Source organism: Martes martes, assembly GCF_963455335.1.
Source record: "Martes martes genome assembly, chromosome: 3".
Classification (NCBI taxonomy): Eukaryota; Metazoa; Chordata; class Mammalia; order Carnivora; family Mustelidae; genus Martes; species Martes martes.
The window spans coordinates 176815437-176828561 of record NC_137890.1 but is presented as its reverse complement, the minus strand read 5'-3'; the positions used below and the strand labels follow the sequence as shown (position 1 = coordinate 176828561).

At 37.9% G+C, this 13125-nt stretch overlaps 1 protein-coding gene across 2 annotated transcripts in view; it reads left to right on the top strand.

Annotated features, from left to right (window-relative positions):
* The window catches only part of PIKFYVE (phosphoinositide kinase, FYVE-type zinc finger containing), a gene marked incomplete at its 3' end in the record, with an annotated part of 71345 nt that overhangs the window by 38942 nt on the left and 19278 nt on the right, over positions 1–13125 (top strand). For both annotated transcript variants that reach the window (XM_080799147.1, XM_080799146.1), the window contains 10 exons: positions 1197–1337; positions 2005–2131; positions 2412–3571; positions 5262–5362; positions 6899–6970; positions 7623–7794; positions 10092–10270; positions 11833–11946; positions 12327–12435; positions 12536–12690. In XM_080799147.1, the coding sequence (XP_080655273.1) occupies positions 1197–1337; positions 2005–2131; positions 2412–3571; positions 5262–5362; positions 6899–6970; positions 7623–7794; positions 10092–10270; positions 11833–11946; positions 12327–12435; positions 12536–12690 (2330 nt within the window). The remainder of the gene's footprint in view (positions 1–1196; positions 1338–2004; positions 2132–2411; positions 3572–5261; positions 5363–6898; positions 6971–7622; positions 7795–10091; positions 10271–11832; positions 11947–12326; positions 12436–12535; positions 12691–13125) is intronic.

Below are 13125 nucleotides of genomic sequence, written 5' to 3'. Positions count from 1 at the left end.
TGTCTAGCTCTCTGTCAAATAAATAAATAAAATATTTAAAAATAAAATAAAATGCTGTTCAATTACCATGTAATAGGTAGAGTAGGAAATTAACACATTTCAAGGGAAAAAAATCTATTTTGTTAATAATGGGAGATCTTGAAAATGTCCAGTTTTTTTCAATAAAACAGAGAAAGGTAGAAATACACTCCATCCTGGCAGGTTCATTGCAGGAATAGGCTCATCCGCTGCTGGTGACACTCGCCGTGAATACAGACTTGTCCAGAACACACTTTGGGTGTGTGGAGCAGAAGTGACAGACGTGCTCACACATTCAGGTGTCCTCCTGTGTGGAGCCCAGAAATTTTATGAAAAAGTTAGTGATTTGTATTTTTGTTTGTTTAAGATTTTATTTATTTATTTGAGAGAGAATGAGAGAGAGAGCACGAGAAGGGGAGGGTCAGAGGGAGATGCAGACTCCCTGCTGAGCAGAGAGCCTGATGCAGACCTGATCCAGGACTCCAGGATCATGACCTGAGCCAAAGACAGTTGCTTAACCAGCTGAGCCTCCCAGGCGCCCCGTGATTTGTATTATTTTAATTCTGGTCATTACTTAACAGTATTCATTTGCTTTGAAAATAAGCCTTTGTCAAGCGATTGTATTAAGCTTTGTGTTTTAGTTCTTTAACTCTGGCTGTTCTGGGTAGAATATGATCTGCTGGGAGATTGAGATGAGGAGGAAGCTGAAATAGCATCATTAGAGTTATTTATTGAGATAGCCAAAGAAGAGCGACTGTGGTTACTTTCAGAACATAATGGGGAATCTATAATTAAAAAAGTAGAAATTGCTTTCATTGGGGAGTTGGGCTGTTAGATTTTTAAAATTTATTATTATTATTATTTTTTTTTAACATCCGAGAGCAAGCTAATTAGATTCTCGACTTTCATAGTACAAGTTACTAAGAACTGAAAATCAAAGTACGATTAGTAAGTCAGAAAATAAAGTTTCCCCGAAATTCTTTTTAGCATAACCAACAGTTTAGAATTATGAATAATACTCTAGGTTTTGTTCAAAGTGACTTGCTTCTGGACTTATTTATGGATGAAGAGAATTTAGGTTTAGATTATATTAATTGTCAAACTATTCTGATATTTTAATATCTCTAGATCTTGAATTGTACCAGCTGTAATAGTTTTGATGGTTTTTTTTTCCTCAGGAAAGGGAATTCTTGAAGAATTATGTTCAGCGAATAGTTGATGTTCGACCCACATTGGTTCTAGTTGAAAAAACAGTATCTCGGATTGCCCAAGACATGTTACTAGAACATGGCATTACTTTGGTCATTAATGTAAAATCAGTGAGTGTTCTTATTTTTCTATTTTTATATCATTTTTTAAAATCTCAGTTTTTAAATTTATATGTATGCATGATTGATATGCAGGGATCTTTGATTATCTATTTGCTATTCCGTATATTGAACGTAAGACAGTAGACACAACAGTCATTTCATTATTTAAGACTGGAGAACTTCAGGCTGGAAGAAAGTGTAATTAATTATACAGCACTCATTATAGTTATTTATGAGACCAAAGGTGTAATAGACATTAGTTAATAAATAGTCCTTGTTGAGCTTTCATTTTTTTCAGGGAATTGTACAAGTAGAAAATGTTCTCTCTTGAAAAGTTACCCTCTTCAGAATAGAGGCCAATTCTAGGAAATTTTCCCCCTTCCCCCTCAGTATTCTGTGCCAGTACATGATGCTTAAATACCTTTTATAATGTTATTAATATGAATCTGGTTTGTTTTCATGGGTACATATTGATTGCTAGGCAACTACCCATAGTCTAATCTAGAACCAAAATAATTGTTATATAATTAAAATTAAGGAAATTATATAATTTAATTATATAATTAAAATTAAGGAAATGATGGGGTTTATATTTTAATATTAATTTTCCAGAAAAAATTTACTAAGAATTTTATTTTTCTCTAATTTTGTAATATAATGTTTTTCTGTGTTCTAGCAAGTTTTAGAACGAATCAGTCGGATGACCCAAGGTGATTTAGTAATGTCGATGGACCAGCTGCTTACAAAACCCCACCTGGGCACCTGTCACAAATTTTATATGCAGATGTTTCAGTTACCTAGTGGTGAGTGATCTTTAGCGTAGATTCACCTGAGATCGAGGACAAGAGGAATGAGTAAACTCATCAGTACTACAGTGTTTACTTTGTCCTACTAATATCTACTGTCTGTTAATAATAACCAGTTATAATGCTAGTATCTGTGAGCAGTGGTTAAATGAGTATTGGCAACTGTGGTCTTACTTAGCGGTTTTTCTCTTATAGAGGTTAGGATAATGAATTAATTCTGTCTGGTCTTAACAGATTGCCACCTAAGTCTTCTTAAACTTTCTATGTTTATTTGTAGAGCAAACCAAAACACTGATGTTTTTTGAAGGCTGTCCACAGCACCTGGGTTGCACAATCAAGCTTAGAGGAGGCTCTGATTATGAGCTGGCTCGAGTTAAGGAAATCCTAATATTTATGATCTGTGTAGCTTACCATTCTCAACTAGAAATCTCCTTCCTCATGGATGAGTTTGCTATGCCTCCTACGTTAACACAGAACCCTTCCTTCCATTCTCTGATCGAGGGGCGGGAGGATGAGGGGACTGCACAGGAGCCATTCAGCGGAAGTCCCCTCACCCGGGAGCCTGACTTCCCTGCAGAGCTTCTGCCCTCCGAGGATGGTAGTTTGCTAGAATCGAGGACTGTGTTTGAGAAGGGTGACCAGGAAAATAAAAGCGTGACCCAGGATGTTGCCTCTTTGAAGCATCAAGAGTATGCCACGACGGCTTGCGCAGCAGGAATCCCCTGTGCTCTCTTTCCATCGGTCCCGGAGTCACTGTTGCCGCTCCACGTGGACGACCCGCAGGATGCCCTGGGCATGGAGCAGCCAGAGCCCTTGCAGCACGCGGATGAGCTGCAGGATCCCAAAAGCCAGATGAGAACCTTTAGAGACCCTTTACAGGACGACACTGGATTGTATGTGACCGAGGAGGTTACCTCTTCTGAAGATAAACGAAAGACTTATTCTTTGGCCTTTAAACAGGAATTGAAAGACGTGATCCTCTGTATCTCCCCAGTAATCACATTCCGGGAGCCCTTCCTTCTGACTGAAAAGGGGATGAGATGCTCTACCCGCGATTATTTTGCCGAACAGGTGTACTGGTCTCCTCTCCTCAATAAAGAGTTCAAAGAAATGGAGAGCAGACGGAAGAAGCAGCTGCTCAGGGACCTCTCCGGCCTTCAGGGCATGAATGGGAGCATTCAGGCTAAGTCTATTCAAGTCTTGCCCTCGCACGAGCTAGTGAGCACCAGAATTGCTGAGCATCTTGGGGATAGCCAGAGTTTGGGTCGAATGCTGGCTGATTACCGGGCCAGAGGAGGAAGAATTCAGCAAAAAAATGCAGACCCTTTTGCTTATTCAAAGGAAGTACCTGGTACAGCAAGCGGCAGATCAGGAAGCAAAATTGAGGGTGATGAAGAGAAGGGGTTGATTCCGAATGACGCGGTGTGGTCGACGAAGGTGAGGCCACTTCGGGTGCATGTTTAGAACCTGTTGAAAAACTGTGCTGTGGCATGTTTAAAAAAAACACACAAATATGACAGGTTGCAGATTTAGTAAATATTTCCTCCTGTACTTTTTTTTTTTTTTTTTTTTTTGGCCTTGAGTCTGCTGGCTTATGTATTGCTTTAGATATGAAGTAGGAGTATCAAGTAATGAAACTGGGTTTTGAACTTTTCACGCTGAGCTTGCAGTCAAGTATGGTAAGAGCTTTGCGGTAGGGGGAAGGGTGGAGCTAGGTAAAATCTGTGGCAGGCTCACTTGGGTGTGGTGTGATGCGTCCTTGATCCTTTTAATAAGCTTGTGAGAGGGAGCAAGACAGAAGGTTCCTGCCCAAAATGGATGTGTTTTTAGAAAATGTCGGACGTATTTATTTAGCATAAAACACTTCACGTTATTTAACGATGATAGTGCCCTTATTCTTTTTAAACACAAATTGAGGAGAAATTAAGGAAGATTTGCTCATGGACACATTATTAATAGTGTTTGTAATAAAACTAATGAAAAAAATCCATCTCTAAATCAGGATATGAAATTGTGTAATAGAACAAATAAAAAGTTGCCTAATTTCACCCAGAGTTGGGGAAGTACTAAATAATAATGGGATACTGTTTTCTGTATGGTATACTAGTGTTTGTGAGATTGGCAAAAAAGGAAAGTGATAAGAGTCATGGTTAATGTGGTGTGGAAAAAACCTATAATAAATTGTGTATAAATTGGTGTTTATATACATTTATGTAAATTTATAGAAAGTGATAAGGAGGTCCATTTTTATTTCCATGTACATGTATATACCTATGGTCCAGGATTCCAGTCTTTTATAACCTATTCTGCCAAAATAAGTAAGCATTTTATATAGGAATGCTTACATTTTGTAGGAATATATGTACAAGGAGATTTGCTGAAGCCTTGTTTCTAGTTGTTTGCAGTAAAAGGATGAGTTAGATCTCATTGAATCACTCAGATAGAGCCCACGATATATTTTCAAGTGTTAAAAAACAAGTAGTGTTGTATGTAGCATCCTCTCATTCTTATAAAAACAAAATCACCTATGTATTCTTATATGGGTGTTTTTGTGTATAAATGCGTGTGAACTCACAAAGAGTTTTTAACCACAGGGTCAAAGTTACCACTCTAGCATCAAAGGAGGAGAGGCTTTATGTATTTCTGGAACTTCATCATTTACCTCTGTACTGTTTTATTTTCAGCAGAGAGCAAATGTTGCCTTTGTAATGACCAAGAACAGATATAAAGTACAAATAAGTAAATCCCTGAGCATGTGGATTTCTCAGATTGATGTTATATCCAGCTGTCAGTTCAGATCGTTTCATATGGATCTAGTTCAGTAACTATTTACTTCCAAAGTAATTTAATGCAGTTTTGTAAGTAATAAAGAGTATTTAGGAAAACAAGCTATTTAGATATCTGTTTGTATTTTTAAATTAACTTAAACTTTTTGGATTGTTTTGTCTCAAAAATGTGAACTGCTCCTCTTCCTTAGATTTAGTTTCTGGCAGTTTTCAGTCTTCACTGGCACGCTCACAGTGATGATGGGAGGCAAATCGAGGGGCATATGTTGGGCATTAGAAGCATGCCTGGGGGTTGGAGCGTGGGGAGGCTTTTGGGTGTTCATCCGCTCCTTCTCCTGTAGGTGGACTGTCTGAACCCCGTGAACCACCAGAGACTGTGCGTGCTCTTCAGCAGCTCCTCGGCCCAGTCCAGCAATGCCCCCAGTGCCTGCGTCAGTCCTTGGTAGGAGTCTTTTCCTCGTGCCCTGTTGCACTGTATTTAACAACAGAATTCCAGCAACTTAAAAAAAACATTTCAGCCATTAGAATCTGTTTTTAGGTACCTGGCATGCTGCCGGTCGTATACGAATTGATAGAACTTTTAAACTTGTGAACTAAATATGGAATTTGTATTTGTCCATGGGTAAGGAGTAAATGAGAAGTACCTTGACTAAGAGTGAAAAGGATGTGAGGGGTGGAAGAAAATTTGTATGTATAAAAATGAGAAAGTTGATACGTAAAAGCTAGTTTGCTTTTAAAAAAAATAATTTTTTTTTAATTTTTAAGTACTCTCAACACCCAACATGGGGCTCGAACTTACAACCCCAGAGATAAGGAGTTGCATACTCCTCCAACTGAGCCAGCCAGGCACCCCTATAAAACCTAATTTTAAGCATTGTGATGTTAATGTACAATTTATGCAGGTTTTCTGTGAGGCATCATTTTCATAAAAGTAGTGAGTCTTTGGCCTTATTAACGGGTTTTATTTTAAAACTTAATTATAAGTACACCGATAGAAAAACATCTTATAGTGTTATAAACCATTTGTTTAAAATGATATAATAGTCACCAAAGACTGCTTATTACATAGTTTATCTTTAGTTTTAAAAGTACTGTATACTTTTCTGCCTGTGGCTCAGGTCATGCTCTCAGGGTCCTGGGATTGAACCCCACATCAGGCTCTCTGCTCAGCAGGGAGCCTACTCCCCCGACCCCCGCCACCTCTCTGCCTACTTGTGATCTCTCTCTCTCTGTTAAATAAATAAAATCTTAAAAAAAAAAAAAAAACTAACCAAAAGTACTGTGTTCTTTAATTTTAAAAACTTGTTCCTGGAACACTGTTTCTGTGATAAAATGTGTTCTGTATTTTAATTTTGGACTCTAGAAACACTTTATTTCTACCAGTGAGATCATTCTCCTAGTGTCTGTATAGCTCTAGCAGACTGACTTGGGGCTGAGGAACCCATAGGAGTTTTTTGTGGGAATTTATGGACTCCTTAGGTCAAGGCTTGAGTAATTTAACAGTGCTGTATATAGCCAAATTCTCTTATTTGTGGGCATTCATAAGTTAGGCATAATGTCAGGAATTGGCTCTCCTGGAAGGGTATGAGCTGCTGTTCTCCATGCTCAGTAAAGGTGTGGACCAGAGGACAGGAGATAGGAGTTCTATTTTATGGTGATAGGACATAACGGCTTTGTAAAGGAAACTTCCTGGCTCACATATGTTTCAGTCATTTATTATTATTATTTATACATCCTGATGTAGTTTGATAAGATTCTAATGGACTGGGAGTGGGTAAGGAGATACATTGTAGCTAGTCCGAAACTGTTTTATCTGATGAAGTTAAGTCTGTTCTATAAGAACAGCAGAATATTGCCAACTTTAATATACTACATTGTAGGCATATCTAACAGGTGGTCCGTTTGTAGTCTCATGAAGTGTCTTGGCTGTGTGGTTCTTATGACATACACACTCCTAAGAAATGTTGTCTTCTTCTAGGATTGTAACGATGGAATTTTATGGAAAGAATGATCTTACATTAGGAATATTTTTAGAGAGATACTGTTTCAGGTAAGAACAAATTTTCTCCTTATATTCCATGTGTGCTTTTCTGATGCCCAGAATTTCAACCTAAAACATGAGCATGAGTTGGAGTATTATGTGGCCTTTTCTATAATACCACATGTCAGAGCATACCATACAAAGAAGTCAACCCCGGAATGTCTTATCTAGTTCATTCTATAGATCTTTGAGTGTCTAATTATGCTGTGATTCCTAAGACTTTTTTTAAGGATGTCTGTCTTTACAGTGATTGAAATGAGAGGCAGGAGAAGCATAGAGATCAGCTAGACCTTGGTTTAAGTCTTAGTGCAATCACCTGCCAATTACATGATAAAGAGTAATTTTTACCACCCCCCTATACGGGGAATAACAAGCTCCTGAAGTATCATGGATTTCCATAGGTAAAATGAATTGATGTTTTCAAAATGCTAAGCACATAGAAGGTGCTTAATAAGTGGAAACTATCACTGAGCTGCAGGAGAAGACAGGATGCTTAGCTATAGGCTCCGAGCAATGCGGGTGTTACCCTGCACTGATCGTCCACCGGTTATCAATATTGCTCTAGAGAAAATACTGTACTTTCTGGACAGTGGGTCTAATTAGCCAGTATTCATTCTACATTGATTTCATGGTTAATGTGAGGACTTTCTTTTGGTCAAAGGCCTTCTTACCAGTGTCCTAGCATGTTCTGTGATACCCCCATGGTGCATCATATTCGGCGCTTTGTCCATGGCCAAGGCTGCGTGCAGATAATCCTGAAGGAGTTGGATTCTCCAGTGCCTGGATATCAACATACAATTCTTACCTATTCCTGGTGCAGAATCTGCAAACAGGTAAATGTGCCCTGTTGCTATAGTATTTCATACAATATCATTTCTTTATTTGTATAGTTCCTTTTGGAGGGGGTGGTCTGTGTTATTTTGGATTTATTCGTAGTTGGGCTCTTATATATTTTACCTTCCAGGGCTGGGTGTTGCATTTAGTGTTTATTTCTTGAAGTTTCCATTTTAGAATTTATCAATCATTAGGTAACATACAGATACCTTGTTCAGTAAAATTACAGAGATTATATCTTGACAATTTTCAGTTTTGTTTATTTATTCAGCAGACACTTACTTAGCACTGTCTGTGTGCTGGGGACTATGTGAGGGCCTGGGCATGGCTCCTGTCCTTTAGTGGGGGAGACAGACTTGTAGCACAACAGTGATAGCGCTCTAGGATGTTTGTGTCTATTTGAGCCTATATCAACATTCCTATCTTAAGAGATACAGCTGAGACCATGTTTAAGTTGATCTCTTGAGGGCACATATTGCACGGAGCACTGGGTGTGGTGCATAAACAATGAATTTTGGAACGCACACATGAAAATATTAAATTAAATTAAATTTAAAAATTTGATCTCTTGAGAAAAAGACCATGTGTTTTATTTCTTGTGTGTACTTTTCTTTTTTCACTCTGGAGAAAGTACTTGGTGACAATATTATGCTTTTAATATTAACTTTTTATCCAAATTGTTTGCAGTGAATGTATGCCAAGTTTAATAACTTCATTTGCTTATTTGGAGTGTGCTTTTGGAAGGCAAATATGAGAATTATAGATAAAATAATAGCGTGACCTGTATCAGTGTCAGTGGTTGAGGAATGTAAAATCAAAGTCTGTTCATTCTGCAGTAGCAAGCATACAGCCATGATATCATTTCTTGTAATTATCTGTCTTTTTATACTTGTTCTTATAGGCCTTTTGTTCCTTTTAGACAGCGGGTAATATTTTGTTGTGGAATATATGGACTTCTGTAGATCGAGCAGTGAACTAAATGAATAACCTTGATCAGATTTGTATATCTTACATGCCTTGGTGTATGTACTTTATCTTAAAACCAGACTTTTGCCTTTGGGGTTATGTTAGAAAGGAAAAGGCAAACAGGTTTTGTTACACAAAAATGAAATAACTTTCATGTGTCAAAAAACTTACAATATGACCAACTAGTAATATACTTAGTATTAAATTTCTGTAAGGCATGATAATAGAAAAAGGGCAAAAGGCATAACAAAGCAATTTAACAGAAATGGCTAGTAGACTTGTGCAAATAGATTTTGCTCAGTAGTCAGAGAGGTGTTCAGAAAACCAGTAAGTGTAGTTTTATTTTGTTTTATTTTTAAGAAATTACATTTTAAAGGTTTATAATTCCTGAGATTGGTAAGAAAGTGGGGAAATTGATATTCTCAGATATTGTTGGAGATTGTGTGAACGAATACACCAGTTTTTTTTCCTTTAAGATTTTATTTACTTGAGAGAGAGAGGGAATGCAAGCGGTGGGGGTTTGGGGCAGAGGAAGAGGGAGAAGCACACTCCCAACTGAGCAGGGAGCCTCACATGGGACTCGACCCCAGGATCGAGCTGAGCCAAAGGCAGACACAACCCACTGCGCCACCCAGGCACTTCCCAGTACCCCACTTATAGAAGACAATGTGGCAAAAAGTCTCAAAGACTGCATAAATGTTCATGCTCTTTGGCCTACCAATTCCTACTTTCCTTAATTTATTCCAAGGAAATAATTGTGGATATTTGTAAGTAATTATACACACACACACACACACACAAGAAAGTTCATCAGAGCATCATTAGAATAGAGGAAAACTTGTAATATCTTGAATGCACATCAGTAAGGATTGGTTAGATATGTCCATATAATGGGATACCCTATGGCTGTTAAAAATCAAGTCGTATGAGAGTATCTTATGTGGGAAAATACTTAGGAGACATTCCTAAGTAAAAATAATATAAGACTATGAAACTAATTATAGGAAGGGCTTTTTATTTACAAATACACTGGCTGGGTACCTCCTATGTATTCATTTACATATATATGTACATATATACATACATATAAATATACATAAACATACATAGAAAGTAAATGTACTAGCATATTGATACCGGTGGGGTGGGATCACCAGTGATACTGCTCCCCCAGCCATCCCTAACTCTAGCCACTTAAAAACATTTCTTTGTTTTTCCAGTTTTCTTCATTCAGAATATATTAGATTTGTACTAGAAAAGAAAATAAATTATTTTTTAAAAAAGATTCTCAGTACGTGATTATATAACAAATGATTTATATGAATTTCAGGTAACACCAGTTGTTGCTCTTTCCAATGAGTCCTGGTCCATGTCATTTGCAAAATACCTTGAACTTAGGTTTTATGGGCACCAGTACACTCGCAGAGCCAATGCTGAGCCATGTGGTCACTCCATCCACCATGATTATCACCAGTATTTCTCCTATAATCAGATGGTGGCATCTTTCAGGTAAGAAGCCAGAGTGATCTTACATGCAGTCACATACACCCTAGAAGGCTTTGTGACATTTCTTCTGTAACTGGATTGAATTACTTTGTGGTGTGTGTTGTTCCCCACCCCTGCCATTGCAGATGTGGGGGGTCATACTCTGTGCTAAGAGCTTTCAGTGTTGTTATTTTACTTCATGCTTAATTTAAGAAATAGATATGATTATTACCTCACTTTCGAGCTTATTGGTCACTGAGAGAGCTAGCAAGTGATGAAGTCGTGATAGGAACTAGTAGCTCTGCTGTTACAGGTGTTAATCTTAATCACTATTTTCTGTAAGCATTTGTTAGAATTTTTGTTAAGACATTAACTAGCTTAAAGTTAACTGGATATTCCAGATAGAGCTACAATCACGAGTTTGCAGAATGGGTACCCTGTGATATTACATGATTTGAGAAAGCCTTCAGGCTCTGCCTTCAAAATATATCCAGAATCTGAATGCCTCTGACCATCTCTACCACTCCCACTCTGGGCTGGGCCTCTGTTGCCTTTCCCTAGAGCATTGCAGTGGGCTCACTCAGTTATCCTTTGGCTTGCCTCCTGCAGTCTGATCTCAACACAGTAGTCAGGATGATTCTGTTAAGTGAAAATAGGCTCAGGCCACTCCTCTGCTGCAGACCCTTCCATGGGTGTCTGTTTCAGTGAGCCCCTTTATGGGCCTGTGCGCTCCTACATGCTCTGGTTGCTCAGTACCTCTCTGTTCTCACCTCCTGCTTCTGTCCCCTCACTGCAGCCTCCTTTACATCAGGTAGGATCTTGCCTGGGAGGCTTGTCCTTGATTTTCCCTCCCTGATCCGCCCCTCCACTCCCCAGCTATCTGCCTGCTTTTCTGACTGTCCTGTGGGTCTTTGTTTCTATTGCTCCTGCCCTGACTCCTCACCCCCAGCACTCCCTGCTTACTTCCCTTGCTTACTTTAGTTTTCTCTAGAGCACTTACTGTCTGATATAATAGATATTTGAACTCTTTGTTTTGTTTATTGCCCTAGTCTCCTTCTTCCTGAATCACCAGGGCAGTAATCACCTTGTTTAGTGCTGTATCCTCAGCACCTAAAACAACATCTGACACAAAACAGGACTTTGGAAATACTGATACTTAGAGCTTATTTCCTTTTGGAAGCAAGAGCTTTAAACATGAATCTACCGTCTGGATGGGTGATAGATTTTTTAGACGACAGAAACTCACGGGTAGAAAGGAATCCTCAGGAGCTGGGAAGGTGACCTGCTTCTATACGAACTGTAGGAAGGGGTTCCTCACCTTCATAAAGGTTTATATCCCAGTTGTGCTTTAGGCCATACATGATGAGGTCACAGTACAGTGAAGAAACAAACAGGACAGAACCCTTCCAGAATTGGGGAGGATATTTGTAATGGTGAACGTTGTCTTCAGTATTTTTATAATTGTTTTAAAATGCTGTATTATAGAAACTTTGTCTGGTACCTCATAGAATTTAGGTTTATCACTACTCAAGATATTAAAATATTTTTTTACTTTTCTACTGTTGTTTGTATTTTTTTTCTCTCAGTTATTCTCCCATTCGGCTTCTTGAAGTATGTGTTCCACTCCCCAAAATATTCATTAAACGTCAGGCCCCATTAAAAGTGTCCCTTCTTCAGGACCTGAAGGACTTCTTTCAAAAGTAAGTTTTACTTTCTTTGATCATCTGGTTTTGTGTGTATAGACATCTGTCTCTAATGTACACATATTTTAAAATATCAGGTTTGTTCATTTAGCTTTCTTTGAAAACATAAATAACTATTTTTCTAAATATATGTTATATATGTCCGATGTAAAAAAAAATGTAGACTGCATAAAAGTATAAAAAAGAAATCAAACCCTCTTAGACATAACAGCTGTTGAAACTTTGATGTACATCCTCTTAGGTCTTTTTTGTGTAGCAAAATTATGTATGATTCTTAATTCAATAAAATAAAAAGTTTTGTGTGTTGTTTTTCTATGTGAGATTCGAAAATTTAATTCCAACTTTTCTAAGGTGTTTACCGTTTATGTTTTTATTAGAGTTTCACAGGTGTATCTTGCTGTTGATGAAAGACTTGCATCTTTGAAAACGGATACATTTAGCAAAACGAGAGAAGAAAAAATGGAAGATATCTTTGCACAAAAAGAGGTCATTCATTTCTTTGACAGAAGCTCCAAAATTAAAAAACTTATCAGAAGTTTCTTTAGGGGTGTGTCTCAGACGGCTGGAATTGTTTCTTTCCTTGTAGATGGAAGAAGGCGAGTTCAAGAACTGGATCGAGAAGGTGCAAGCGAGACTCATGTCTTCCTCAGTGGACACCCCTCAGCAGCTGCAGTCTGTCTTCGAGTCCCTCATCGCCAAGAAGCAAAGTCTCTGCGAAGTGCTGCAAGCTTGGAATAACAGGTATGCTTTGGAGTCTGGTGCTTTTCTGAATGTTTTTGCAAAATTTGCTCTGCCATGATGTTTTCAATTTAAAGGTCTTTATTGTGATGCTACATTTAATTCTCAAGTTAGAGAAGTTTTTATTTTTCTGTCAACACCTTCCCTTCATCATTTAAAACATATATGCTAATCTTCAGGTAGTTTGTAAAGATAAAAAAACAGATGAGAGTAGCATTCAGTGCTGTTCAGATACTTAAGAGTGTGTGCGCTTATTGAATATAATATACCTTAATTAATATTCTGTGGAGTGATTATTGGTTTTTAGGTCTGGACTTTCAAATATATTATTATGGGTATCTCAGATCTTTATGTGAATTTTTATTGGGGGAAATATTTCCCTCTGATGCTTATTTAAAAGTTCAATTATAGCATTTCTTTATGGAGCATTTGCATTAT